General features: G+C 42.6%; 1 protein-coding gene and 1 pseudogene across 1 annotated transcript in view; both read right to left on the bottom strand.

The window, feature by feature from the left end:
* Positions 1–35: 35 nt before the first annotated feature.
* LOC118290612 lies at positions 36–6,318 on the bottom strand (annotated as a pseudogene).
* A 7,140-nt stretch (positions 6,319–13,458) lies between these two features.
* Positions 13,459–27,849, bottom strand: part of LOC118290640 (potassium channel subfamily K member 10-like) — a 75,820-nt gene continuing 61,429 nt past the window's right edge. Inside the window, exons 4-7 of the mRNA XM_035618417.2 lie at positions 26,003–26,163; positions 24,994–25,186; positions 18,150–18,292; positions 13,459–17,099 (exon numbers count right to left, since the gene is read on the bottom strand). Of these exons, the coding sequence (XP_035474310.2) occupies positions 16,431–17,099; positions 18,150–18,292; positions 24,994–25,186; positions 26,003–26,163 (1,166 nt within the window). The 3' untranslated portion in view covers positions 13,459–16,430. The remainder of the gene's footprint in view (positions 17,100–18,149; positions 18,293–24,993; positions 25,187–26,002; positions 26,164–27,849) is intronic.

Genomic DNA, 27,849 nt, shown 5'->3' with positions numbered 1-27,849 from the left:
AGTTCCACAGCCTTGGAGCAGCCCTGGAGAAAGCTCTATCCCCAAAGCTGCGGAGGTTGGTTTTTCGGGGTGGAGTCAAAAACTACGCCAAGGTTGCGGGCCGCGAGAGATGGGGAGACAGTGGTGCCGTCGATGGTGAGTGTGGGGTTATTGATTTTGCTGAGTGTAGATTTGGAGCCGATGAGGAGGAATTCTGTTTGGTCGCTGTTGAGTTTCAGGAAGTTGTGTTCCATCCAGGTCTTAATTGCTGACAGGCGGATGTGGGGGGATTTGGTGCTGAGGTAGATCTGAGTGTCATCGGCATAGCAGTGGAAGTCAAGGTTAAAGTGGCGGAGTATCTGACCGAGGGGGAGGATGTAGGTGATGAAGAGCAGGGGGGCAGAGTACGGAGCCTTGGGGAACGCCTTGTGTGACTGTGGATGTAGCAGAGGTGTGATTGTGGAGAGTGATGAAATGTTATCTGTTAGCGAAGTATGACTGGAGCCAGCTGAGTGCAGTACCTTTGATACAGAGGTCTCTGAGTCTGGTGAGCAGGATGTCATGGCTCACAGTATCGAAGGCTGCACTCAGGTCGAGATCGATAAGGGATGTTGAGGGAACCGGAATCAGCAGAGGTGAGGAGGTCATTGAGGACTTTGAGTAAGGCAGTTTCTGTGCTGTGAAGGGGGTGTTAGATCCGCCGAGCACACTTCCCCTGCCAGGGAGGTGCCGGTCCAGCTCTCCGTCTTAAAGGGTCCGAGTGCGGGTACTATGGAGTATTACCCCGAAGAGGCAACCCGCGCTTGTTTAAGCTGGTGGTGAGGAGACTCGCCTAGCTGTCTCACTGCCTTCGTCCGAACGTCTTACCCCGCTTCTGCTGAACAGCGCAGCCGGCCGAACAGCCCTGTGCGCCACACTGCCTCCGTTAGCCACGTCCGTTAACGGCAGCTCTCCTCGGGTGATCTGGGCTCTTGTTAAGTGCTAGGAGTATTTTAGTGACCAAGAATAAGGTCCCAGGGATCTGTTGCTTTTTAGTTGGCTAGAACAACCTATAAAAACCTTAAGGATGTTTATCGTCAAAACTTCATACTTTTACTGTCTCTGAAAGAACTCAATTCACAATCTTCCTTTAATTGTAAGTTGGTATTTATTAAAAGCGTTTACCAATGGCGAGCACACAGCATGATCATCAAAAGAGTAAATAAGGTACAATAATCAAAAGGATATAGTTTCCCATAAATGATTAAACTGATTAAAATCACGTGGAATACTCATCTCTTCTCTAAGTGCTGAGGCTCAGTTTCTAATTCGTTGTTACTTGTTGATGTTGGTTGGAGGGAACGAGTCCCCTGGCCTTGGGGACAACGCCCTTCCCGCCGGGAGATAGAAGTCCTTCTGCAGCCGCTTGACTCCGTACGAAGTCCAAACCGTCCGTGTTCAGTCTCTATCTCATGTCCAGCGGAGTGAACGGGAAGAGAGTCTTCAAGTGTCCGAATTGTCATCCACAGCTCAAGGGCGCAGCGGTTAGTCCTCCTCTCGCAGAACCGTGGAAGATGTCTTGAAGTCCTGTCCTCAGCAGATGTCGGCTGGATGTCCACTTGCTCCGTCCATGGTGTCTTGCGAAGAGCTCCGACGACTAACCCCGAGCCGTTCTGCTCAGCGTCTTTTTATACATCTTTTTAGGACAGCAAACTTCAGCCTTCCCCCTTGATCGTCGTTGTTTGGTGTTAATCCAATAACAACCCTTAACGTTTAATTCTTCCCTTTTATGGCAACATTAAGACATTTCTGACTCTTCCCCTCTTTCCGGCGTACGTGCCGAATGTGTTTTAGCAGTGGCATTAATGTAATGGTTATGGCACAATCTTCGTTGATCCTTATCAATACACATCACCCATTCTTTGTGCTGCTCTCTGATTACACAATACTTGAAACTGAGCACTTCTGCTTTTCTCTTGCGAGCGGTCATATGAGGTTACATTTTACAGTTTCCGGTACATTTCTTATAAAATCACCTCTTATTGTCGATTACATTAATTCATACATTATCTCAGTACTTTGTTTCTAAATCAACTCTTTGTTATAGTGGTTACATGTTTGTGATTCGTTCTTCTACACAGTTATTTATCATGACATCTTTATTACTTTGGCTTGCAATGCTTTTATGATTGACTTTCTCATTTTTCTCTCTGTGTTACCTTCATTGTGAAGTGGACTGTTTATCTCTGTCCATACCAGGCATGTGACCGGTAATCGTGTCGAGAGCGAGATCTCAACTTTCTCTTGACAGGGGCGAAAACCAGATTGGAGGGGTTCGAAAGTTTATTGGCGTGGAGATGGGATTGGAGTTGAGTGGCAACAATGCGTTCCAGTGTTTTTGAAAGGAAGGGGAGGTTGGAGATTGGGCGATAGTTATTGAGGGAGGAAGGATCAAGACCAGGTTTCTTTAAAATGGGGGTGACAGCAGCAGTTTTAAACGCAGAGGGGACAATTCCGTGGCACAGTGAGGAGTTGAAGAGGTTAGTGAGGTAGGGGCAGAGGACGGGGGGGCAGCACTTTAGCAGGGGAGTGGGGAGGGGGAATTACTAACAATGGTACTGTTGGACTGAAATTCTAAATATTTACTTATAGTTTCCCACATTTCCTTTTAACTTCCCATCCAAAACTCCTCATTCTCATCTTTTCCTTCTCCCAGCAGGGTTTTAGAATGTCCTATGCTGGATGATCCTGCCTGTGCCCTTGTAATCGTTCCCAATAATTTATTTCTAATTGCATTCTCCTCCTTTCAAGTGGCATTTCTCCCAGCCCTACTTGTAATGCTGCTGATGGTGTAGATTTAAATGCTCCTGTGCACAATCTTAGCGTCTGATATTTTATGGTGTCTAACCTTTGAAATGTTGTTTTTGCTGCTGACATATAGACAATACACCCATAATAAAGAACTGACCTGATCAATCCCATGTAGATGGCCTGGGGCAGGAATTCAGTTAAATAAAGTACTATTACAGTAGGTGTCTATCAGAAAACTCTGTAAGCAAATTTAAGGGTTAGGGTTAGTCATCGTTATTTACTCCACTGTAATGTGTCAATACGTTATAGGATAGCTATCAAAATTTGAATCCCACACAAATTGATGATCTTGTTGATAGAACAGCAGCCTCACTGCATACCTCACTGTGTGTGTGTGTGTGTGTGTGTGTGTGTGTGCGTGTTACTTAAGGCTGTTGAATATCAAAATTGTTTAGAGTTGGGAAATTGGTGACAGTGTTAAGGTTTGTGTTTTTGTTGGACCCAAATGCAGAGAGAGGAGACTGAAAGCATCTGAAAATAAGATGGCGGCGCGTATGGATGCAGCGGCTCCTCTCTGTCCCAATAGCGCTGTGTTTTCTTTTGTTTCGAACTCTATTTCTAACTCTTCTTCTGACTTTTCTTCATGTTTTAATTCAGCTGAACACAAGTAGAGCTGTTGGTTTATGCTGGACATTTGCAGGAAGGTTAACCGCAACTTTTCTGAGGAGACGCTACCCGACAGACTGAGACACGAGCTCCAGGAACTTGGATTACTTCGCCGGCCGGCTTCCCCCCCAGAGAGCAGACGCTGAAAGCGGTGCGAGAGATAGCAGAAGAGAGGCACGCGCGGAGGTGTTCGAGCAAGGCTGGCCTTGTTAAACGAGTCCTTGTTAAACGAGGAAAGAAGAGAGGTGGCGGACTCTACGTGTATATCAGTGACGCTTGGTGTCGAAACGGCGTTGAGGTATGTAAACACTGTTCACTGCTGGCGGAGTTTATGATCATAAGGTGCCATCCTTTCTATCAACCGAGAGAAATAACAGCGCTTCTGCTTGTTGCTGTTTATATCCCACCCACTACCAACAACGCTGATAGAATTGATGCACTTTGGGAACTTTAAAACGCCATCAGTGAGCAACAGACTGCTCACCCAGATGGATTTTCATCATCGCTGGGGATTTCAACCATGCAAATCTCAAGACTGTTCGCCCCCAATTCCACTAACATGTGAACTTTCCTACAAGAGAAAGTAACACCCTGGACTTGGTTTACACCTCAAACAAAGGTGCATACAAGGCTTCCCCCCTCCCCCACATCAACCCCTCGCACCACATCAGTGTCATGCAAATACCTGCATTCAGACCAAAGGTGAAAGTCACCAAACAAGCTCTGAAGCAGGTACGAGTGTGGCCAGAGGGGGCCTCTGCTGCACTTCAGGACTGCTTTGACACCACATTACATTACATTACATTCATTTAGCAGACGCTTTTGTCCAAACCGACATACAATGAGTGCATTCAAACATGGGGATATTACTCAAAGTGCAAAAGTTAACAAAGTGCATGAACCTTCATGAAATAGGCAAAGAAAGCTTCAAGTGCTATTAGTCATAAAGTAAAAGAAAGTACTTTTTTATTTTAATTTAATTTTTTTATGTGTGTGCAGTATATTTAGTTGAATTTAGAATATTGTATACAGGGAGTATGGTGCAGTCTGAACAGGTGAGTTTTCAGTCTGCAACGAAAGCATTGGAGGGATTCTGCTGTCCTGACATCAATAGGGAGCTCGGTCCACCATTGAGGAGCTAGAACAGAAAACAGGCGGGATTTAAAAGAGTGGTGGCTGCCAGCCTTTCGCAGTGAGGGAGTGGCAAGGCATTGGGCAGTGGTAGAACGGAGTGGGCGGGCTGGGGTGTATAGTTTGACCATGTTCTGGATGTAGGAAGGGCCTGAACCATTCGCAGCACGGTAGGCGAGTACCAGTGCCTTTAATCGGATTCCGGCTGCCACCGGCAGCCAGTGCAGGAGCTGCAGAGGTCGGATGGCACATGCCGGTAGACCAGCTAGGATTAAGTTGCAGTAGTCCACGTGAGAGATGACAAGAGCCTGCACAAGAACCTGCGTCGCCTTCTCTGTGAGAAACGGACGTATCCTCCTGATGTTGTGGAGGATGAATCTGCAGGAGCAGATCATCACTGCGATGTTGGCAGTGAAGGGCAGCTGGTCGTCCAGTGTCACACCAAGGTTCCTTGCGGTTTGAGTAGGGGTCACCACCGAGTTCTCAGTGGTGATCAAGAGGTCGTTTGTGGGGGTGGCCTTCCCTGGGAGGAAGAGCATCTCTGTCTTGCCCAGGTTGAGCTTCAGGTGGTGTGTCGACATCCACTGAGAAATGTCGGCCAGACATGCAGTGATTCATGCTGCCGTCTGCGTTTCTGATTGTGGAAAGGACCACATGAGTTGGGTGTCATCTGCGTAGCTATGATAAGAAAAGCCATGCGAGTGAATGACAGAGCCTAGTGACCTGGTGTACAAAGAGAAGAGGATGGGAACCAGAACAGAGCCCTGCGGGACCCCAGTGATGAGGTTGCGGGGTTCTGACATCGATCCTCTCCATGTTACCCTGTAAGTGCGGTCCTTGAGGTAGGTTGCAAACAGGGAGAGTGCTGTGCCTGAGACTCCCAGTTGTTGGAGGGTGGAGAGGAGGATCTGGTGGTTCACAGTGTCAAAAGCTGCTGAGAGGTTGAGCAGGAGGACAACAGAGGAGAGGGAGGCTGCCCTAGCTGTGTGGAGTTCCTCTGTGACAGCTAGGAGGGCAGTCTCTGTTGAGTGTCCTGCCTTGAATTCTGACTGGTGGGGGTCAACAAGGTTGTTCTGGTGGAGATATGCAGAAAGTTGAGTTAAGACAGCACGTTTCAGAGTTTTGGAAAGAAATGGAAGAAAAGAGACAGGTCTGTAGTTTCTCACGTCAGAAGGGTCGAGTGTAGGTTTCTTTAAGCGAGGGTTCACTCTTGCTGCTTTGAGAGCGCTTGGGAGGTGACCTGTTGACAGAGAGGTGTTGATGAGATCGGTGAGGTAGGGAAGGAGATCAGGAGCGATAGAATGAAGAAGGTGGGAGGGAATAGGGTCAAGGGGGCATGTGGTTGGGCGGTGGGAGGTGAGCAAGGATAGAACCTCACTGGGAGGTAGTGGTGAAAAAGCAACTAGAGAAGGAGATGAGGAGGGTGAGGGAGAGGCAGTGTCAGTAAGGGGGTCGGGAAATGAGGAGCGAATGATGTCTATCTTTTATGCAAAGTAGTTTACAAAGTCGCTTGGGCAGAGGAAGGAGGGAGGTGGGGGAGCGGGAGGGTCGAGGAGGGAGGAGAAGATGGAAAAAAGTTTTTTGGGGTTGGAGAAGGAGAACTGAATTTTAGATTCAAAGAAAGATTTTTTAGCAGCTGATAAGGAAGTAGAGAAGGAGGAAAGAAGGGATTTTTAGGCAAGAAGATCCTCGGGGCATTTGGATTTTTGCCATTGTTGCTCAGCTGCTCACAGGGAGGTTCTGTGAGACCATACTGACTCAGATAACCACGGAGCTGGAGGGTTGAGGCGAGCCCGCCGAGAGGTTAATGGACAGAGGGAGTCCAGGGAAGAGGACAAGGTGGAGAGAAGAGTGTCTGTGGCAGAGTCAGGGGAAAGGAGTGAGAAGGAGTCGGCTGAGGGGAGAGCAGATAGGACAGATGAGGCGAGAGAGGAGGGAGACAGGGAACGAAGGTTGCTGCGGACAGGTACAGTATGAGTGGAGGACTGGGAGATGTTTAAGCAGGCAGCCACCTACCACAACCACACAGACATTGAGGAGTATTCCGACACCGTCACTTCCTACATTAGCAAATGTATTGCTGATGTAACCACCGCCAGAACCATCACAACCCAGGCTAACCAGAAGCCATGGCTGACAAGAGAGGTCCACAGGTTACTGAGGGCCAGGAATGCCTCCTTCAGAGCTGGGGATGCAGATGGCCTGAGAACAGGGAGAGCCAACCTGTCCCGTGGCATCAGGAAAGCCAAATCCAGCTACGCCAAAAAAATAACTAGACATTTTGAAAACAGCAGAGACGCAGAGCCTGTAGCGTGGCATCCAGACCATCACGGACTACAAGCCCCCGCCACAGACCTGTGACAGCAACACCTCTCTGCTGAACAACAGCTTCTTTGCAAGGTTTGAAGCACACAATAACATGCCCCCACAGAAGACCACCGCCCCTCCCCACGACCAGGCTCTGTGCCTGACTGCAGCCAGTGTGAAGGGAACCCTGTCCAAGATCAACACCCGCAAGGCTGCAGGTCCGGACAACATTCCTGGTCGTGTGCTGAAGGACTGTGCAGAGGAGCTCAAAGATGTCTTCAAGGACATCTTCAACGCTTCTCTGAGTCAGGCTGTTGTTCCGTCATGCTTCAAAGCCACCACCATCATACCTGTTCCAAAGAAGCCCTCTCCATTCCCTTTCAATGACTATGGGCCCATTGCACTGACCCCCATCATCATGAAGTGCTTTGAAAAGCTTGTCATGGCTCACCTAAAATCCACCCTCCCCCCACCCTGAACCCTTACCAGTTTGTATACCGAGGTAACAGATCCATCGAGGATGCAATCTGTTCTGCTCTTCACCCAGGCCTCACCCACCTGGATACGAAGAACTCCTACGTCAGAATGCTGTTCATAGACTTTAGTTCAGCATTTAATACCATCATCCCTCAGCAGCTGATCTGCAAACTGGACCAGCTGGGGCTCAGAACTTCTCTGTGTAACTGAAAGCAATTGCAGTCACCTGAAAGACTGGACAGGTGATCTCCAGTCATATCAAGAACTCAAAATGGATGCTCTTGAGAAGGATCAATGCATCGCCTGCTGAAGAGTCTGGGGGATTTTACTGTCATTTCCTCAAAGTTGTATGAGGGCAGGGTGGACCTTCCTTAAAGTCTTCTACCACTTTCACACCAAAATTACTGTGTAGACCCGTGTTTAAAAAACCCGGGTCGACCCGCGTTTAATCAGCAATTGGCCCCTTTCACACTGCGAGCAGACCAGGGTCTGATGATGACGTGTAGTGACAGTCGGCGGCCATAGATGGCGGTAGAGAGCGGTGCGCACCGTAAAACAAAGAAGAAGAACATGGTAGTAAACAACAGAAAGCATGGTAGCCAGTGAGCCGGTGGTCAACGTTACCATATATCTTGTACTTGTCACTCTTTCAAAGTTTACAGACCCAGTGCAGTGTTACGAGCCGAGCCTGGTCTTTTAAGCAGGTGGCCATATGGGTTTTGAAGTGTGTGTGTATGAGAGAACAAGAAGGTTGTTTCTGTTGTTGTGTACGTAGCTGCAGCCACAAGGAGAATGGGCTCTGCACATCATCCATGTTACCGACAGTTTATGGCCACTGTGTAATGAGAGACCGCCTGATGAGGCCGTGTGTGTCCGCCGAAGGGTCGAAATAAAGTGCCGCATTCTGAACCTCATCCATGATCTGGATTGTGTTAGTTGTTACCACCAACGAGCAAAAGCTAGGCTAAGCGAGCTAGCTACATGCGAGAGGTGTCTTTACTACAGCTGGTAATTGTTCGGCAGGATTCTCGTCCTAGACCTCGGCCATGTCCTCACCGTTTGTTCGTTTATTCAGAGGGAGAAAACAGTCCTGAGTTCAATGCATTCAATCAAATCATGTTTATTTGCTCCAAGCAATAACAATACTTACAGAGTCTCTGCGTTTCTGTCTCACGAGTCACCAATCAGGGCTGGATCCCGCAGAGGACAGGAACCTGGTACAATAGTTCATTTGCTATTTATCCCGCATGGTGGGTGCAGTCTGTACGTGGGTGAACCGCCTGACTGTGTCTGGACATATCGTAATCGTTATTGTGTAATTATTTTGCTGTCCTAGGCTAAAATTGGTCTGAACAGAACATCTTGTGACATCTACTGTCTGTATGTTAATTAGTCTTATGCACGTAGTGCAGGCTCTGCAAGATTTGTTATAAAATCTTAAGTATAATGTATGTCAAGCTTTATAGGTGTCAGTATTTATTTAGCTATATGTTATTCCATTATTTAGCTATATGTCATTAGTTAGCTATATGTTAGTTCAGTGCAAAGTGTTATTTCAATACACCAGTACAAAATGTTATTTCAGTACATGAGGTAAAAGCAGCTTCGACGGAGGAGTCAAGTCTTCGTTGCCTCCGTCATCGCGCAAATTAGCCGGGGTGTGACGTTCACATCAATGCCGATCGGAGGTGAAGCCCATTAATCGGCTGAATGGAAATTAAACGTTTTCACACTGCAGAAACCGCCGGGTGTTAGCGGGTTTAAACAGTTTTTTTGGCCAGTGTGAAAGGGGCTTTAGGGGCATTTTCTCTGCAGCCCCACTGAGTATCCGACAGCTCCAGTGGCCGCTGATTGGTGTTCATTCTTTTCTGCATTTCAATAAATGCTGTGTCGTTTCGATGAGTTGGCCATAAAAGTGTAAAGTTTTTCAACTAAACTGAAAAAAGTTACAAAACAGATGTTTGACTTTGCAAGTTCTACCAAAACCAGATTGAGGCAATGTGCCTGACAGTGCACATACAAGGCTTTTGGAGGATGTTTAAGGATTCCTGACTGAAGTTCGTTAAAGTGACCACTCATGTTTGCAGCTCCATCATAACCTTGACCCCGGATGTTGTCTATTTTTAGATATTTTCTTTCAATAGATCATCACTAGATTTTCAAGAGCATCTCCGCTTGTTGAATGGACATTACACATCTGAATGAAGCGCTCCTTGATTTGCATGTGTACATGTCTGACAATGAAGGAAACCTGGTCAGTGTGTGAAACATCGGTTGTTTCATCAATCAGTATTGAAAAGATTTCCCTCTCTTGAATTTCTGTTTGGATGGCACGTCTTTCTGATCTGGCCAAAGCTTTGATTATATCATTCTGGCTTCTGTTTGAGAGTAGTGAGACAAGTGGTCTCGTTTTAGTTCCCTGCTTCTCTTTTATAGAGTCAAGGTGTAATTTAATTACATTGTCATACTTGCTCAACATCTCAACCAACTCTAAGAAATGTCCTCAATTTTGGCTTGAGGCAGTCGCATCGTCCCCTCCTGAAAGACATACCCTGCCTCCCCAGGTTAGGGTTAGGGCCTAACCCTAACCCTAAAGAGTGATGGTTATCAAACGAGAATTTCTTTGTTCCTCTCCTTCTCTATTTCTTTTGCAGCTTGTGACTCAAGGTCACCAACTTCCAGAGCTGCTTCTATTGATTTTTTCTTAAATGTGTTCCACCTCACCATACCACACATGTAAGACTCTAAGGCACTGTGCTCTCTTCCATCTCTTTAACCCTACTGTTTTCCAGGTTTTGCGGCTCATGTACTTTTCATCATTTCAAAATACACAACAGCTGAAACAAAACATGGCATCGGTACTGGGTGACTATTCCAGCCATTGGTTATTCTCAAACCTCTTCTTCTGAAAGGACCTCCCCTCTTCATTCTTTGGAAATGAGAGTACAGGTTGGCAGGATCCAATATAATCACACATTTGCATAAAGGCCTCATCATACTTTATAAATAATTGCAGGACATGGGCAGGATCAGTTGGGTATTGAATTTCAAGTAGATTTGAGAATGGGCTCTCTCTGGCTTCACTCTCCTTATCCAGCTTCTGTCTCCGTCTTCTGTCTTGTTGTTCCCTGTACAATTTCTGTTGGCTCTATCTCCATTTCCTCATCTGACCTATCACTTTCTTGCTGTCCATCTAGGAATAAGCAATTACGCATTAATCTATTAATTAATCAGCATCTCATTTTTTATTAAACATAATACACAAATATTGCACCTATTCAATAATAAACCCACCCTTAGGTATTATAGATGTAAAGTTAAATAAGTAAAACATTGCTAAACAAATGGCAAATGGGTTATTCTTACCTGTTGTGCTCTTTCAAACACATCCCCTTATGTTTACCCTTAAGTCGCCTCTCTTTACGAGGCATTTTGCACTGTAGAATGAAATATCTTTATTATTAATAAAAAATATGACACACTGGCACACAGTGGCTTGTTTTTTTCCAGAAATATGCAGTAGTCTACATTGTGCTGCTCCATAACACTGGTTGCTGCTGATACAGATTCAGACTCCTTGATTGTCCTTAATTGTTTATATCTAGTAGTAAAATTACATGATGTAAAGTCATCAATAGTCAGGTCAGGCATTTTGGTTAGCCAGTTTCTCTAGAAATTATTTATTTACTTTTTAATGATAAGATGCTTTAAAAAAAAACATCCCACCTCACTACAATCATAGCCTACTACAAGCACAAGATAGCTATGCATCTTGACAGTGGCATACAAAAACAAACAGTTGATGCAAGATAAACATTAATATAACAGTAGGCTAACATTAATCTTGAAATATCATAGCAAACTACTGAAAGGTAACATTTCACTTCACTGTATAGCTTAGCACAACTACATTTTATTAATATATTCACCTGCTAAGCAGGATGTTATATCTTAGTTCTCCAACCACTGATTATTTAAGTTAAACTTTTAAGACAAAATGCTTTCCCCTGTCCCCATCTTGCTCTCTCTCTCACACACACACACACACAGGTGGAGGGGGCATCTTCTGTTTACATCCAGAGAACTGCTGTCATCTCTTGTCTAGTGTATCAGAGCATGAAACGGTGAAGCTAAAAGGCTATAATACGATGACTATAAGTGTGCCCTAATAATACCCGTAAACATATACAGGGGCCGCGGCAACTCATGCAGTTACCGCGAAATTTCACTTCTTCAAAGTTAGCTGCCACTGCCACAAATTGAGCTTGCCTGCTGGCTATTTTCATCCTGGAGGCTATACTCTTTAGCTAGCGCTAGCGGCTAATATGTAAACAAACCTAATGTGCATACATGCATGCATTCTCATTCAATTCCTCTTGTAAAATACATGTAACAATGCATATAATTTCCCTGCAAAGCCCACTTACCAGAACTTCAACCTCCGACTTTCTCTCGCTCTTGCAGCTGCAGACGGACTCACTTTTGTCCAAGCGGCGAGCCAGGCAGAAAGTGGACATGTGTCACGTGATAACTCTGGGTGGTCATGATGTGATATGAAGGTCTAGTTCATTTTATATTTCTATTTAATTATAATTGTTAAATATTCTTCTTAAAAGGGCCATGTGCCATTGCCAAAGGAAAAGGAAAGGCAAAACAATTATTGACAAAAAAAAGACACTTTGGGCTTGAGGGCTTAAGGGGCAGGTGGGGTTAGGGCGCAAGAGATGGTCTGCTTTTATCGCAAACCCCTTTGGAGTCACCAAGCAGCTGACTGGACAAAAAGATCGACCACCATCTCCGCAACACTTACAGCAATTCGCAGAAAGGAACACCTTGGGCCCTACCGTCCGTTGATAGACCCACCACGGACTTCAACAGCAAGGAGCTCAACTGGGAGGAAGATCAGGACTGGTACCATGTCCCAGTCAAAATCAGGGACTTCATTTTAGACTATTACAACAGTTTAAATCTGAGTCGTCTCTGGGCCAGTCAAATCCGAGTGGCATTGGCTGGAGAAAGGGATCATAATGGATGCGCGATTTCAGTGATCCTCTTTGCCTTGGCCATGAACATGTTGTTCAAGTCAGACAAAGTGGAGAGGCCCGCTCACCAAGTCTGCCAGCCCCCCATTAGAGTCTTTATGGACGACAACAATATCGGTGCTGGGGTGCCAATGGATTCGCCAGGGGTTGGAGAATACCATCACTTGGGCTAAGATGTGTTTCAAGCTTGCAAAATCTAGGTACCTAGTGCCCAAAAGAGGGAAAGTGAAAGACAAGTTCTGCTTGTCTCTGGACTGTACAGCTGAGAAGGCCCTCTATATGGCTGTGGATCAAGAGGGGTGATCCGTTGGTATATGCTACTTAGACATCAATCAATCCCGGCTGGGTCGCCTGGGCGAGGGTGTATGATGTTGAAAGACTCTAAACACCCGATGACCCCAGCTTCCTTCATTGACAATTTCTCGAAGTGTATCAGCAAATGTATATTGAACTTATATATGTACAGAAAGACTACAAAGTCCTGATAAATATAAACCCCTTTTGAGGACTCATTGTTGACTGTTCTCAGCACAATATAGATGTGCTCCTGATGACTTCCATGATCAATGACTAGTATTTGGTTGTTTTTACTTTCTCCAAATGGCTCTTAGAGTTATCTTTCCTGAAGAACTCCACACTGGGTCAAACTGAGCCATTGACTTAATATCCCCATGGAATTCTATGATTAAACAACTGGTTCACCTGAAGCTGCCCCCCAGCTGTAGCAGTTGTGCATCTGTTAGCAGCTTTTTAGATGAGGCGACAGTGGCTCCACATGACTATTCCCAATGTTAGTGTATGTAGTGAAATGGAAAAATAACTAATATAAAGCTCAAAGAAATGCAAGAGTTGACCAGCTTCAGCCAATGCAGGGTTTAAATACGACATATAGTCAAGTAGTTCATCTGCAGGTGATAGTTTTGTGAATGTTCTCCCCAGAGTTAAGGAGTGATCACCTGAGAGGTCACTGTGAGTGACCATGAAACTGATCTATCCTCCTCTGAATATCCTGATTAAAAAGCCACTCATAATAGCCTGAAATGCACTTCTACACGCAGAAATAGCATATCATTCAGTGATCTTTATTTCGAAAAGGCAATCACTACATTTCATGTAATGGTTGCATGAGACATAATGTGAGCAACGTCCAAGTACAGAGCACTAGCTGCTTGTGCGTCACAGGCAGTTTTACAAAAACAAAAAATGGTGGTAAGCATTATCCTGTGAAGCATGTAGTTGTTTACAATCAACACCATATACATTGTAATATAGTTTTGCAACATAGCATGCCTTTTTTGTTCCATGTCTTGATTTTCTTTTTAAACGTTGAAATTTTTGTAGTTCCTAGAAGCATTTAAAAACATATGTAGTCCTTGCTTTTGCTGCATTCACACTAGCCTAGATTTTCACTTAGTAATGTGAACAGTAGGATCAGAAAAATATGTGCATACACAGGTAGTGAGTACATTAACAGTTTGGGGAGTGTATGTGAAAAAGTGAATGTGACCATCATAATGTCACTGTTATACAATCAGTGACCTAGCTCATGTCATTTCCCTCAATGGAACATGTACTGTACGTTGTGGGAAGAACATTGTCCACTCAAGCAGTCACCACACAGGAGCTGCGGTACCATTGGTGGCCACTAGATGCTGGCTGTGAAAAATTTCCAACTGCATAGAAATCCGCTTAAAATGACCCACATTTTCAGCAGGAATACAGTACTTTTTTCCACAAGAAGTTTGGCTCTCTAGAGCTATTTTCCCACCTTCTTTGCATCGTTGTTGGGAGTGTGAACATTTACCAAAGAGGTATTAAGGCTTCTACAGTATGTTTTGTGGTATGTTTTCTAGATTGACAGCCTATCAAGCATGTCAGCAGTGGTGCTTGCCATTAGCTTGTCCCAGCTCAGCTCCATCCAGGCTCCTTACACTTTGTTCATGTTTAGATTTTCCAGGATGTAGATGAGAGGTTAACCCAAAATCCATGCTCCAGAAAGACCCTTCAGGCACTTCCTGACTTTCACTTTCATCTGTTTGACAGTCTGTGGATAAGCTTGAGTCAAGTTCAATGAAAAGTACACAGTGTACTCTTTCTGTGGAACAGTCCCTCATCTTGTATTATGGCTTAGCTTCCATTCTGTTTTCATTCATTTTCATGGAGCATAGGTGCAGTCACTGTCCTCTGATCCTATCAAAGTGTGAATGCAGCACTTGTCAAACACTGTCAACCACAAATATTAGGACAACAAGCCCTGAGTTAGTGTTCAAAGAAGTCATGATCCAGGAAGCATTTTTTGGATATGGTACCGAGACAAAAGCTTAGCTTAGGGATCATGCACCGAGTCTCAGTCTTTTTTTAGTTCACATTTAAATGCACATTTTAAGAACTGAGTTCCAATAGGCAACATGTAAAAACAACATGACAATAAACACATTGTTACATTTAGATGAAGCTTCTCTCATGTTACTATTGTACTATTTCACAGCAGCATTTTTTGGGGTTGACTTTTTAATTTATAATTTTTGTTTGTTACTTATGTTCTCACTTTAGCCACATATGGAGTCACAGCACCGAGTTGGAGGTCCATGTCAGACCCCTAATTTAAAATATTCAAAATATCCTCATTGGCACCCATTAAATGTAACACATCTAGCAGTGCAATCCATGAATTCCAATTCATTATGCTTACATAGTGTTTCTCCAATTTCTGCTCGGCATTGTCGGATTGACAGCCAATTCATCTTGGATTTGATCAACCGCCTCTCATTCTGTGTAAAAAAGAATTCCAGATTTAATGGAACTGGGTTCAAGATGTAAAGAATCTGGATATAACAAAGTTTTGGCCACCATTTCTATCAGTGATGATAACAAGGTACACTCCAAATGAAATGGTAACATCTGGGACAATGTTGACAAAACAAAGTCTGATGAGGAGAGAGGGAAAATGTCTGTCGGACTTCAGAGTGGAGGTATTCGGACACAGCAGCAGCACTTGTCAGCATTGTCTCGTAAAATTAAAGGCCTTACACCATATGGAAGGGATCAATAATCCCTTGAGTAGCAGCTCAGGTTTTAGAAAACCAATCCAATATTTCTCTCTCCATTTTCAGTATTACCTCATCAACAAGTAGGGTACAGGATAACCAGTAGCTATATCGGAGATGTAAAGTAAAACACGAAAGACACACCTAACACAAAGGAGGTAAGTGTCATCTGCATAATCTGGTTGATTAAAACTGACACAGAATTGTGACAAATCACTAACTGGTTTCAAAATCAAGTGATTGAGTGGGTGTAAACCAAATCATTCTGCAGGCGTTGAAATGAAAAATAACACCTGTCCAGATGTGTTAAGACAGACAGTCGATAAACACACTTTCTTTGATACCAAACTCGTTGTCTGGATAAGTGGACGTGTTGTTGTGTATGTCGTCATGTACAGTCGGACACACATTATGGGCTGCATGTACAGTGTGGCCTTGTTGGTTCTGGACTTTGTGCAGGAAAATATGTATTTTATGCTAAAATTAACAACAGCTGTCACACTGGTAGGTTTATTATACATGTGAATCATCAATGCTGTCAACCAAACAGAATTTCTGCGCCCGACATACAGACAATACACAAGACTGACCTAAAACTTTGTCGGGGCTCATAAGCCAGCTGCAGTTGCGTTCATTTTTGCTGGTTGACGTACGCATATGTTAGAGTACATCTCATTGACATTACTTTAGCTTAGTTGAGTGTTAGCATTACTGAGAGAAATAATGGCCACAGCTGCAGAACTAGGATCAAAGTTATTATAACACCTAACAACTTTTTTTAATATGACCACCATTTGGCAGAGCACAATTGAAGACACCCTACCAGGTCTTACATTTATAAAACACAATGTGTCTCATCAGATCCATAAGACACAGTGAATACTGTGAACATTACAATATTTAGCACGAAGAGCTTAAGCACACACTGGATTGAGGGAGATCCAAGGCACTACTGGTGGTATTTATAACCTCTTGTAGGAATACACTCTGTCTATGGGCCCATCTGAAAATGCAGCTCTTTTGCTTCAAGTGTTTTCTCATTCTCATTCTCTTTGGTCTGCTCAGGTATAAACCCATTATGTGGCTTGCAAGCTTCCACAAACAGTGGAAACTCCGACAAGCTAGTGTTGCACTCCTTTTCTTCATTCTCATCTTCTCCATAGTCCTTCCTTTTCCCTTCATCTGCAGAGGGTGTGCTGCAGTCAAAGCTGCAGCCATAGGCCTCGCTGTGAGGTCGGCGGGCCTCGTCCGGGATGTTCTTCTTCAGGTCACGATTCCTGTTGCGCTTGGCCAGCTTGGTGACAGAGCCCAGACGGTTGAAAATGTTATCCTCAGACGTGGTTTGGTGGTTGGAGCGCCGGTCGCACTGCTCGATGCCCCGCAGCCGGAGGTTGTTCAGCTTGGTGTCAATGCTCTCCTGGGAAGCAGTCTTATAACTGTTGGTGTCCAGACTGTTGAAGATGGCACGGCGCTCTGGGGAAAGCATGTCTAGGGACACAGCACGCTGGTCCAGGCCCAGCTGCCTTCTCTCCATGCTCCGGATGGTGGCGGCTCGCTGCAGCTTGTCATGGACCTCAACACTCATACGCCGACGCGTCTCCCGAAACTCTGCACGCACGTTTGCTTTCCACTCTGCTGCGTGAGCCTTGATCTCTCCAACCTTAGCCAAAGATAGTGTGAAGACAGTTATTCAAAATCCCTCCACCATCAGTGATTGCATTCTTTGCTCAAAAATAATTCCGCAGCACAACAAGGTCCTTTTACAAGATGAATAAAGGAGACATAAGTAATCTATGACATTTTATTAACCTTAACAATAACATATAATCTCCTCCCAGTCCAATCTGTCAAACATTATTTCTGTGGTTCCTATCAATGATATTATCAACATGATAGAAAAGAACATACATATATCATATATACTGTATTTCTGCAACATAATAATATATAAAGTTGTATTTTGGTAAATATCAGATCATTAAAGTTATTATGGCTATGGCTATGTTGTGGTGGTGGCCACAAGTCGATAAATGTATGCGAAACACCGAGAAGTCTGAAAAAATACTTTGGGGCTCATTATTTTACTGCAGCGTGTTAGAGAACGTTAGATGAGAAGGCAGCTCTTCAATGTGGCCATGGACACATTTGTGTTCACACAGCTAAAAAAATGTGGCTACTTAATTCTCACTTTACTGTATATATATATCTAATTTTATTTTTGTATTTATTTATTTTTTCTAAAAGGAGCACTTGAAGCTTTTTTATGCCTATTTGATAAACGTTTATATACCTCTGGTAATATTTTCATACTTTGGAGAAAAGCGTCCACTTGTGATCTGATCACTCGCCTTAGGTAGGCCAGGCTGATAGGCTCTACAACAAACAGAGTGAGTCTCAGGTCGATAGAAATGATGAGAATACTCTCAAGAATCCCACTGCAAGGTGAGGGCCACATTACTCATATAGTATGAGGGTAAGTCTTAGTCGCCTCCCACTGAACTTTGTGGGGTCTAAACTTTTGATAAGTATAGGTAGGTTAGGCTGTCACAGATTCAAAACCAACAATACGTGGTTAAACGATTCATCAATTTATAAACAAAATAAAAATTAAATGATGCATTATGCAGTTACCATTATTGGTTGTAGCCCTGTTGTCAAAGCTTGTGTTTCCTTGGTGAGAAATTTAATATTATCGTTTCTAAGTGCATACCTCTTCTTTTGTCTTTTTGGACAGCACCCTCAGCCAGTCACCAATCATGTTCAGCACGGCAGCAAAGTAGGCTAGACCACCCAGGATCCAGAACCACACCAGTGGTCTGTACCACTTCCGGTACTCAATCCTCCGGTCTCCTCCTGATAACAAAACAAGCTATGTATGAATGAAGAGGAGATGTGCATCTCTACCTGAACACAAAAGTGGGAAGAAATCCATCAAGTTCATTGTGCTTGTTACTTTTCACATCGACCTAATGACACCACCAGCGCAGTGAGACCTTCATCCATCACACACATATATGCTCTCCATGGAGACTGAGCTAAGCTGCTGTATAAAACAAAGACACTCCTATTTAAGCTCTGGTTTTCACATGAACTTTGAGTAGAAAGTTTTTTAGACACTTTAATAAGAAAAATGAATGTTTGGGGCAAAGTAATCAACACGTCTGTGAGGTTTGTGCAGTCATGGTACTTATAAGTGCTGTACCAAAACAACTGACCACCTGGAATATGTTCCACCTTTCCCCAAAATGGGTTCTTCAGTTCTAAGTAACCGGTTCAGAGTCCCAGGCATTTCATCCTTTGTGTGGTCATTAGCACCTTGAGAGTCATTCAGGTCACTAGCGGCTGTGTCCACACTAATACTTGTTCATTTTTGAAACAAAAACAACCACTGTCCAGGCAAGCATTTCATCTTCGGAAATTTGTAGTTTCACCACGGAAGACACACGTCAATAACATCCCCCGTCGCATGATGACGTAGTTTAGTGAAAGACAAGTCGGATTCTCTGAGCACCGCTGATGGCTTTTCGTAAGTCCTATCAGTCCTCGTTTACACCTTTCCTTGACCTAATGACGTATTCCACTGAGGTCAAGGAATAGTAGATAGGAATAGTAGATAGGAAGGACAAGGGACCCAGGGACTAGATGTGCACACATGATGAAGGAGAATAAATAAAGCTCTTAGGGTTTTAAAAAGTACTAAAAAGTAAATAACTTACATAATGTAAATAAATATAAGAGAAGAGAAGGTAGAAATGATAGCAAAAGCACTCACTCTAATCCATAGTTCTGAGAACCTGACAAGAGGAAGGTCAGAGAGGAAGTGGAATGACAAGACCAGCCCATCCTGGAATTCTGGAGTGAAGGGAGGATACTAACAGTATAGTGGATGCTCCATTTACCTTGGAAGAAATGACTAGAGCGATAACCAAATCTGCATCTCCGGGGAAGGATGAAATATGCTATATAATTTTAAAGCATTTAGATGCAGTAGCAACTGTGAAGCTGCTAGGTTTTTGAAAAACGGTTTGGGAAGTGGGAAAATTACCATCTAGTTGGAAAGAAGCGGTGATTATTCCCATCAGGAAACCAGGGAAGGACCCATCAAATCCAGCAAACAATAGACCAATACTACTGACTTCCAACATGGGAAAGATAATGGAAAGAATAGTTAAAGAAAGATTGACTCTTTATATGGAGAGCAGAGTAAGTCTATCACCTCAGCAGTGGATTTAGGAGGGGTAGAGGAACTACTGTATGGATCCTGTTATGTGTCTGGAAACAGCCATTAGAAAAGCACAAGTCAACAAAGAATCTATATTGGGAGTATTTTTTATTTTTTTATTTTTTAGAACTTTATTTTTATTCTCAGAACAACCGTATCATCAGTTACATTTGCTTTGATTGTCTGATGTGACAAGATAGGAAAAACAAAAAGAAAGAAAAAAGTAAGAATCAAGACAGTGGTAAAATAAGATAAGATAAAAGAAAATACAAAAACAAAAACAAAATGCTAGAATATATATATGCCACAAATATACCTCCCCATGTCTGCCCTCTAGGGGTTGGAGGAATAAGTGATTTTAAATTGTTATTGCATCAATGTGCTCAATACTGGACTCCATCGTCTGTCAAATTTGTCCTTTTGAACCCTTAGCAGGTAGGTTATTCTCTCCATCTCATAAATTTCCAGGATCTTTTGAGTCCATAGGTTGTATGTAGGTGGCTCCAGTTTTAACCAGTTAATGGTAATGCATTTAATTGCTGCAGTTAGCAGGATTTGCAATAAATAGTTTGCAGCTCCTACCTCTTGGGGTTTTACCCCTAATACAGCAATCAGTGGCTCTTTAGGGATGTTGGTATGGAAGACCTCTACGAGAATATTATATACCTCATCCCAAAATAGTTTCAGTTTAGAGCATGCCCAGAATATGTGTAGATAATTACCTATGTGTGTTCCACAGCTTCTCCAACATTTGTTACTGTGTGTTGGGCCCATTTTTGTCACTGTGTGGTGTTCGAAAATATCTAGTGAAAACTTTCCATTTGAACTCCCTACATATGTTTGAGCTGGTTACCAAATGTTACCAGTCCTCCCTCGATATCTCTTGTTAAATCTCAGCCTCCCGTCTCTCTTTAATTTGTAATGAATTATTTGGGTTCAAAAGTAAAAATTCCAGTTGTAGATACCTGAAAAAATTAGTTTTGGGGAGGAGGAACTTATTCCTTAATTTTTCAAATGGCTTTATAGTGCCCTTCTCACATAGTTGATGGATATATTTAATCCATATTCCGACCATCTTTTAAATCCTATATCTAGTTGGGGAGGCGTGAAATTCATAATTGAGCCTATGCTTGTCAATGAAGAAATTAGTCTTGGTAGTTTAAACAAGGATTGTATTTCTCTCCAGATCTTTAGGGTAGACATTTTTCCACTCTCCCATCTCAGTGTTTTTCAGAGAGACATCTAAAAAGGGTAGTTCAGATAGAGGTAGTAGACATAGACTTTTTTCGATATTGAGCCATCGTGTGTCTGTGAGGTCCCTGAGCCAAGCTGTCAAAGGTTTAAGTTGTGCTGCCCAAAAGTAATATCTAAGATTTGGGAGTCCTAGTCCTCTTGCCTTTTTGGAGAGTTGCAAAGTTTTAAGTCTGACCCTTGGACGTTTCCCCTGCCAAATGAATCTGGAGAACAGCCGGTCTAATTTTTCAAATGTGCATTTAGGTATCTCTACTGTTAGCATTTGAAATAGATAGAGAAACCTGGGCAGTACATTCATCCTTATGCTCTCCACGCGTCCTTGCAGGGATAAAGGGAGTGCCGTCCATCTGTCCATATCATTGCTAATTTTTTAAATTATTTTCTTATAATTTGCATCATACATTTTCTTTAATGATGGGGGGTATATATCCCAAGATACTTAATACCTTCTTGGGGCCATTTAAAGACACTGCCATCCATGAATTGCTGCAAGACTTTGCTTCCTTTACTCATAGCCTCAGTTTTATCTAAGTTCACCTTATATCCTGAGTAGAATCCAAATTTAGAAATGATCTCTTTTAAGTGTGGGACTGTTAATGTAGGTTCTGTCAAGTAGACACTTGAGTAGCACATCGTCTGTATATAACGAAATTGTATGGCCTTCTCCATTAATTATTATGCCTTTTATCTTGTTATCCTCTCTGATGAGCTGAGCCAATGGTTCAATACTAATCGCAAACAGGAGTGGGGACAATGCGCATCCTTGCCTGCATCCGCGTTGTAATGTGAAGGCCTTCGACCTATATCCATTTACTTTAACTGATGCCTGTGGGCTCGAGTATAGTGTTTGAATCCATTTCAAGAAGTTTGGGCCAAATTAAAAAAATTTCAGGGTTTGAATTAGGAACTGCCAAGATACACGGTCAAAAGCCTTATGTGCGTCAAGTGATAGAACCATTGCCCCCTGCTACTTCCCCTGTGAATGCGTTATTAAATTTAGCAGTCTATGGATATTATCTCCATAATACCTTCCGTTGATAAAACCAGTTTGATCTTGATGTATAATGGGGGGCTGATTTTGCTCAGTCGTTTAGCCAGAATGTTGTTAATATGCGAAGGTCTCCATTCAGTAGCGATATAGGCCGATATGACTGGCATTCTGTAGGATCTTTGCCCTCTTTGTGTTTAACTACTATTGTAGCTTCATTCCAGGAGGGGGCCATGATTCCGAATTTGAGAGCATGATGGTATGCTTTCAGCAGTAGAGGTGATATTACATCTTTAAAAGTTTAACAAAGCCATCTTGGCCTGGACTTTTATTATTTTTTAATGACAAGATTATCTCCTGTATCTCTCCTTATTTTATAGGATCATTTAATTCTTTTGTCATCGAATCTGTGAGTTCAGTTAGCTTGATGTCTTTTAAGTAATGCATTAATTGTTCGTCATCAGAGCAGGTATCCGTGTTTTGGTATAAAGCCTTATAGAAATCTGCAAATGATCCAGCAATTTCATCTGGCTTTGTAAGAAAAGTAGATTGCCCTCAATTTTGTCAGAAATTAGGTTATTTAGTTCTCTCTGCGCATCTTTAAGAGGGGTCAATAGACTGGCGGATGATGTCTGTTTGTGTTGTTGTTTTTAATCGTTCGATCGTCTCCCTAATTCTTTTTGCCTGGCTTTTCTTTTCTTTTTGGCACTCAAAAACGCAATAATAGGGCCTCTAATATAGGTTTGGCACAATCCCATAAAATAACTGGTGATACTTCTGGAGTGGAGTTTGTTTCTAGGTAGAGCTTTAGTTCAGTTCTAACAAAGGTGATAAAATTCTCATGATTTAGGATTGATGTGTTTAACCTCAACAGCCTGGAAGTTGGTTCTTGTCCCAAATCCCAGGACATCAGCAGGGGGGCATGATCTGAAAGCATAATTGGGAGTATTTTTATATCAACTACTCTATGGATCTCGAACTTCGGTGTAAAGAAATAGTCAATTCTAGACTAAGATTGATGTCTACTAAAATAATATGTAAAGTGTTTACAGTTTGAGAATTTTTGTCTCCATATATCTACTATACCAGACTCTTTGGATTGCCAATTTAACATTTTGCTCCTTCGTGAGAGTGGTGTTTTCTTTTTTTGAGAGGGGTGTTTTCTTTTTTTTTTCTTTTTTTTAAGATATCTCGATCCCATCAATGATTCCATTTACTAAAATATATCTGCCTTCAATGTCCTTATGAATTGCTGTGGCTGTACAATTTACTGATCTGTGCACTAAAATAGACTGACTTGTGTGAAGAGTAGTAGACTTTGTCCGCCCAGCATTTTTTTAACTCGTCAAGCTCCATATCTGGGAGGTGGGTCTCCTGTAAAAATGCAATTTGACATCCTGCTTGTCTCAACTGGTTTAAAATCTTCTTTCTTTTGATAGGGCTGTGGAGTCCTCTAACATTATAGTTTATTATTTTAAGGGATCCCATAATTTAAGGTGCGTTTGATATATGAGGGGGAGAAAGAAAACAAAACAAAGAAACCGCTGAAAGAAAAAGACTGTCACTGTAATAACTGAGATTAAGAGCTCCAGTAGAACCGCGTACATGTGGCCTAGCAAACATTTCCTTAAGTAGTGATACAAAATCAAATAAACCCCCCCCCCAAAAAACGAAGCAAATCAAATGACGTCTGAGAAGTTGCATTAAAATATTATCCTACAGCATCATATCTGCGTATTCATACAGTAACTTATATGACTCTGATCAAATGTTAACTCCCATGTTGTACTCATAAACACGCCCTCAATGTCTTTCAATGTTCTAGGGGTTAACTGAGCCAGAGGCAAAGGAAATAACATTACCGTCATTTGCGAGTGTTCACATTTACTTTATCTCAGACCTTTGTTTAAATAAGTTTTAAAGGATATAAAAGTGCTGTCTCTTGGCCGGATACCGGGACGGCGTCACTCTCCGTTATCCGCGGCTGAGGCTGGAGTAATGTTCCTGTTCACATAATCCATGGCCTCAGGTGGCTCCAGGAACACACGGTCCTGACCGTTGAACATGATGTGGAGCTTCGCAGGGAATAGAAGGCCATAGCGGACAGATTGCTTTCTTTACATCGTTGAATGCCGCCCTGGCCTTTCATTTGGTCCATGTCAGAGCGGATCGTTGCTGTGTTGTTGGCCAACTCTGCTCTGATTGCCTGTAGCTCACTCTTCAGGTGGTTAAAATCTTCAGAGAGTACGTTCTTCATTTCTTCCCGTATTATCAAGCCTATGTCGGCTCGCAGGGAGGAGAGTATTTCTGATTTCAGCGTGTCCGCCTCCATCGCTGCGTGTTGGTTCCGTGTAAAAGGTGATGTTTGACCGGGCTCCACTGACACTTTTTATCCGTGGCTGCGCTCGGCCTGTTGCTGGAGGTCCCGTCATACTTGTATTTCCTGAGTTTCGTCGCCATTAAAATTAGTTTATTAACCAATAATGTATCCTTGAGGTTTCAGTGTCAATTTTACACTTTTTGACAGTAATTCACGTGGAAGGTGCTGTATATATTCTAAATTAATAGCGGCTCCACCGGAGCTCCAGAGAAAGCGTGTTACACCATGGCTTGCTCACTAGCGCCCGGGAGTATTTTTTGATGTAGAAAAGGTATATGATATGGTTTGAAAGGAGGGATTAATAATTAAATTAAATATGATTGGAATAGCAGGCAGAACAAATAATTGGATTCAAGACTTTTTATTTGATATAGTCAGAATTGGATCAGCTTTTCAGAAAGATATACGGTAGAAAATGGTATTCCTTCATTAGTCCAATACTCTACTCTACTATTTTCCATTATGATCAATTATAAAAATTTCTCAAGTCCAGGACGATATTGGACGATCATTCTTTGCTGATAATGGTGCTTTGTGGAAAAGGAGAAAGAATATCAATCACATAGCCTCGCCCTAACCCCCCTAACCCTAAATGATCATTTAAAACAGTAATTTGGCCCATGATGCAGTCCAAGTCTTTGTCATTAAAAAAAAAACAGGTCAGGCATTTCAATTCATGAATAAGTGAACTATGGATGATAAGCCCTCACCTGCCACATAGTCACCTATTCCAACTGTTGTCAGAGTAATAACCACGAAATATGTGGACTCCAGAGCCGTCCAGCCCTCAATGTGTTTGAAGATCACTGCTGGGATGGTGACAAAAAGGATGCAGCCAGCAAGGATGAAGAGGAGGGTGGAGGCCACACGAATTTTAGTCTGACTGATCTGGTTGTGATTATTCTACAAGAGAAAGTGAGACACACATTATAAAGCAGTGTAAACGCTGGATATCTGTCTCATCCTCAGCAGGCCTCTGATTGCACTCCTTAGCAAAGACCACAGTCTGAGAAAGAACAATGACGAATCAGTAGCAGCAGTTTTTTTTATCCCATCAGAATGAGCACTGATAATGCTGAGAAAAGAACTCTGTGTTCACTGTAAATGGCCCTGAGCAGGATGAAGGGCATTCGTTTAACAGGCGATGGTGGAAGTTTTTTCTGTTTTTCATCTTTCGTTTGATAAAATTTGTGCTGCAGGTAAAATGTGATTTTGACACTAAAGACAGAATTCATAGAGTTTCAGTTTTCTCATTGTTTCAGCTGTCTGTGTGGCAGTATGGACATGCTTCAGTTTTAATTGACACAGCTGAACAGGCTGCATGTACTCCATCTGTAGCTTCAGCCTCAAGTCTATCTTTTTCTGACTCAAACTCTCTGACCATGACTTACATTATTAAAGCGTGGCATTGTTTTCCTGTGAAGAGAGTCAGTGGGGCAGTATTTGCCAGTTGATGTGTTAAATTGAGTCACATAACTCAAAAACAATCTTTGCTAGTCTCCTTTGTCTTTCAAATGTCCCCTTTCAGCAGTTGTCAGTTGAAACTGAACCTTGATGTATCATCATCAACTATACTTTATGTCACTAGTTAAATATTAATGGGTGTCTGGCTCTCTGTCTGTTACTGACATAATCTTAAAACAATGGACTACTTTGAAATGACCATATCATATCCTTGAAGCTGAGTCATGGCCATAAGACATTTACAGTTTGACTTACCCGGAACATCTTCTCCACCTTGGCAATGCTTTTGACAAATATGGTACCTAGCTGGTCCCCGACGCCAGCCAGCAGGAATCCAAACAGCGGGATGCCAAATATTGCATACAGAATGCAGAAAATCTTCCCTCCCTCAGTGCTTGGGGCAATGTTACCGTAACCTGGACGAGCAATAGGAGACAAAGGAGGACAAGGAGTTTACAGGATGTACTTATTGTAATGGATGATATTATTTTTTAATTCTGCAAGCATTTCAGATCTTCCTAGACTATTCTGTTTATCTGTTCTTCCCAATGACACAGGGTCTATCTCTATACTGTCAGAGATGCTGGTTGTGGTCAGAGGTGAAACATGATTTAAATTTAGAACCAGAGAGGGGAGCAAAATAGTGAGGGAAGCCACAGGCTGGTATCTCTGTAAACTGGGCTTCAAACCAGGACGAGAGATTACTAATGAAGCCATTGATTTACAGGCTTGGATACAATCAAACATTGTACATAAGGCAGGTAAAGAGTTTGTTACTTTTACTCACTTTTTACCTCCAGACAGATCCAAAAGTTTAGCTGATTCTTAAAGGCTCATATGTTTAGTTTCTCTGATGTGCATGCTGTTTGTGTGTGTGGATTTTCAGTAGTAGTAGTAATCTTGGTAATTGCATAAGAGGTGTGTATACTATTCCTAGGATAAATAACTTAAGACAGCACCATTAATATCTATAAGGAATATAATACATCATTTTCAGATAGATGCAAAATTTGGTAGAATACCTTTGGACAAGGAAACTTCACCTCAGTCTCAGCTAAAGGGAAAGTAGCAGTGAACTATAGTATTCTCCCACACCAAGGCTTAAATAATTATATTTCACCCCAGATGACTTCATTGAGAGATTAGGAGAAGGTGGCTTCTGTTTACTCGGTGAACGATGTCAATTACCTGGCCGTTCTGACTGATAAAGGTACAAGAAAATTTTTTTTTGTCAAATTTACTGTACCACAATGACAACTCTGTGATTCTTTTTTGTCCTCTAGACAATCTAACGCAATTTTGATGGAATTAACTAAGCAACTGGGTAAAAAAAATGAAGTTTAATTCTTAATCGTCACATTATAACACCAAGTCAGTTCAACTTCAGTGATGTCAGGGATATAGCAAAAGCAAGACAACCCAACAAAAGGGAATTGTTTTGTATGTGGTGGCCACAGACAATTGCTCGCTACTTTCCTTCCTGACTGATTCTTCGTCACTACTGGAAGCATGAGTTTGTACCTGCAGCCCAATCAGGTTGCACAGTGGCCCAGCTCTTCCAGGATAACACATCCATACATGTGGTCAAAAGAATGTTTACTGTGTCTCCCAGCACAGTCTCAATGGAATTTTGTTTATCCTCCCTGAGAAACTCTTGGTTCTCAGACACCAAGCAAGGTCATCTTATCTATGGCAAGCCGAAACAATCAGTGAGCAGCTGAAGTCTCACTCTAGGTGTCATAGTCATGGGGAGATGACGACATTACTCAAAGCTAAATACACTGCAGAGACCAGAGATAGGCAGACTGTCATGGGACGCCAAACACTGTGGACCTGTTGATCTGTGTAGCGAACTGGAAGTATCCTCAATATTGAGCTCTTATAATAAATACTTCTGCTTAAGACATCCACGGTTTCTGTCTTCCTGAATCAGGATCCACTCCATCAATTATTCTATTTCATCTGGCGTCACGAACAGGTGCAAGTGCAAATTTAAAGTTTTATTCTTTAATTGCCTTGCTTAGTGTGTGTTTGACGGAATCATAAATTACCTTTGAAAAAATGAGTAAAGTTAAAGCAAGTCTGAATTGACCTGTGACAAT

The sequence above is a fragment of the Scophthalmus maximus genome, chromosome 18 (assembly GCF_022379125.1).
Source record: "Scophthalmus maximus strain ysfricsl-2021 chromosome 18, ASM2237912v1, whole genome shotgun sequence".
Lineage (NCBI taxonomy): Eukaryota > Metazoa > Chordata > Actinopteri > Pleuronectiformes > Scophthalmidae > Scophthalmus > Scophthalmus maximus.
Note: the sequence above shows the minus strand (reverse complement) of the source record. Positions and strands in the feature narration are given on the sequence as shown.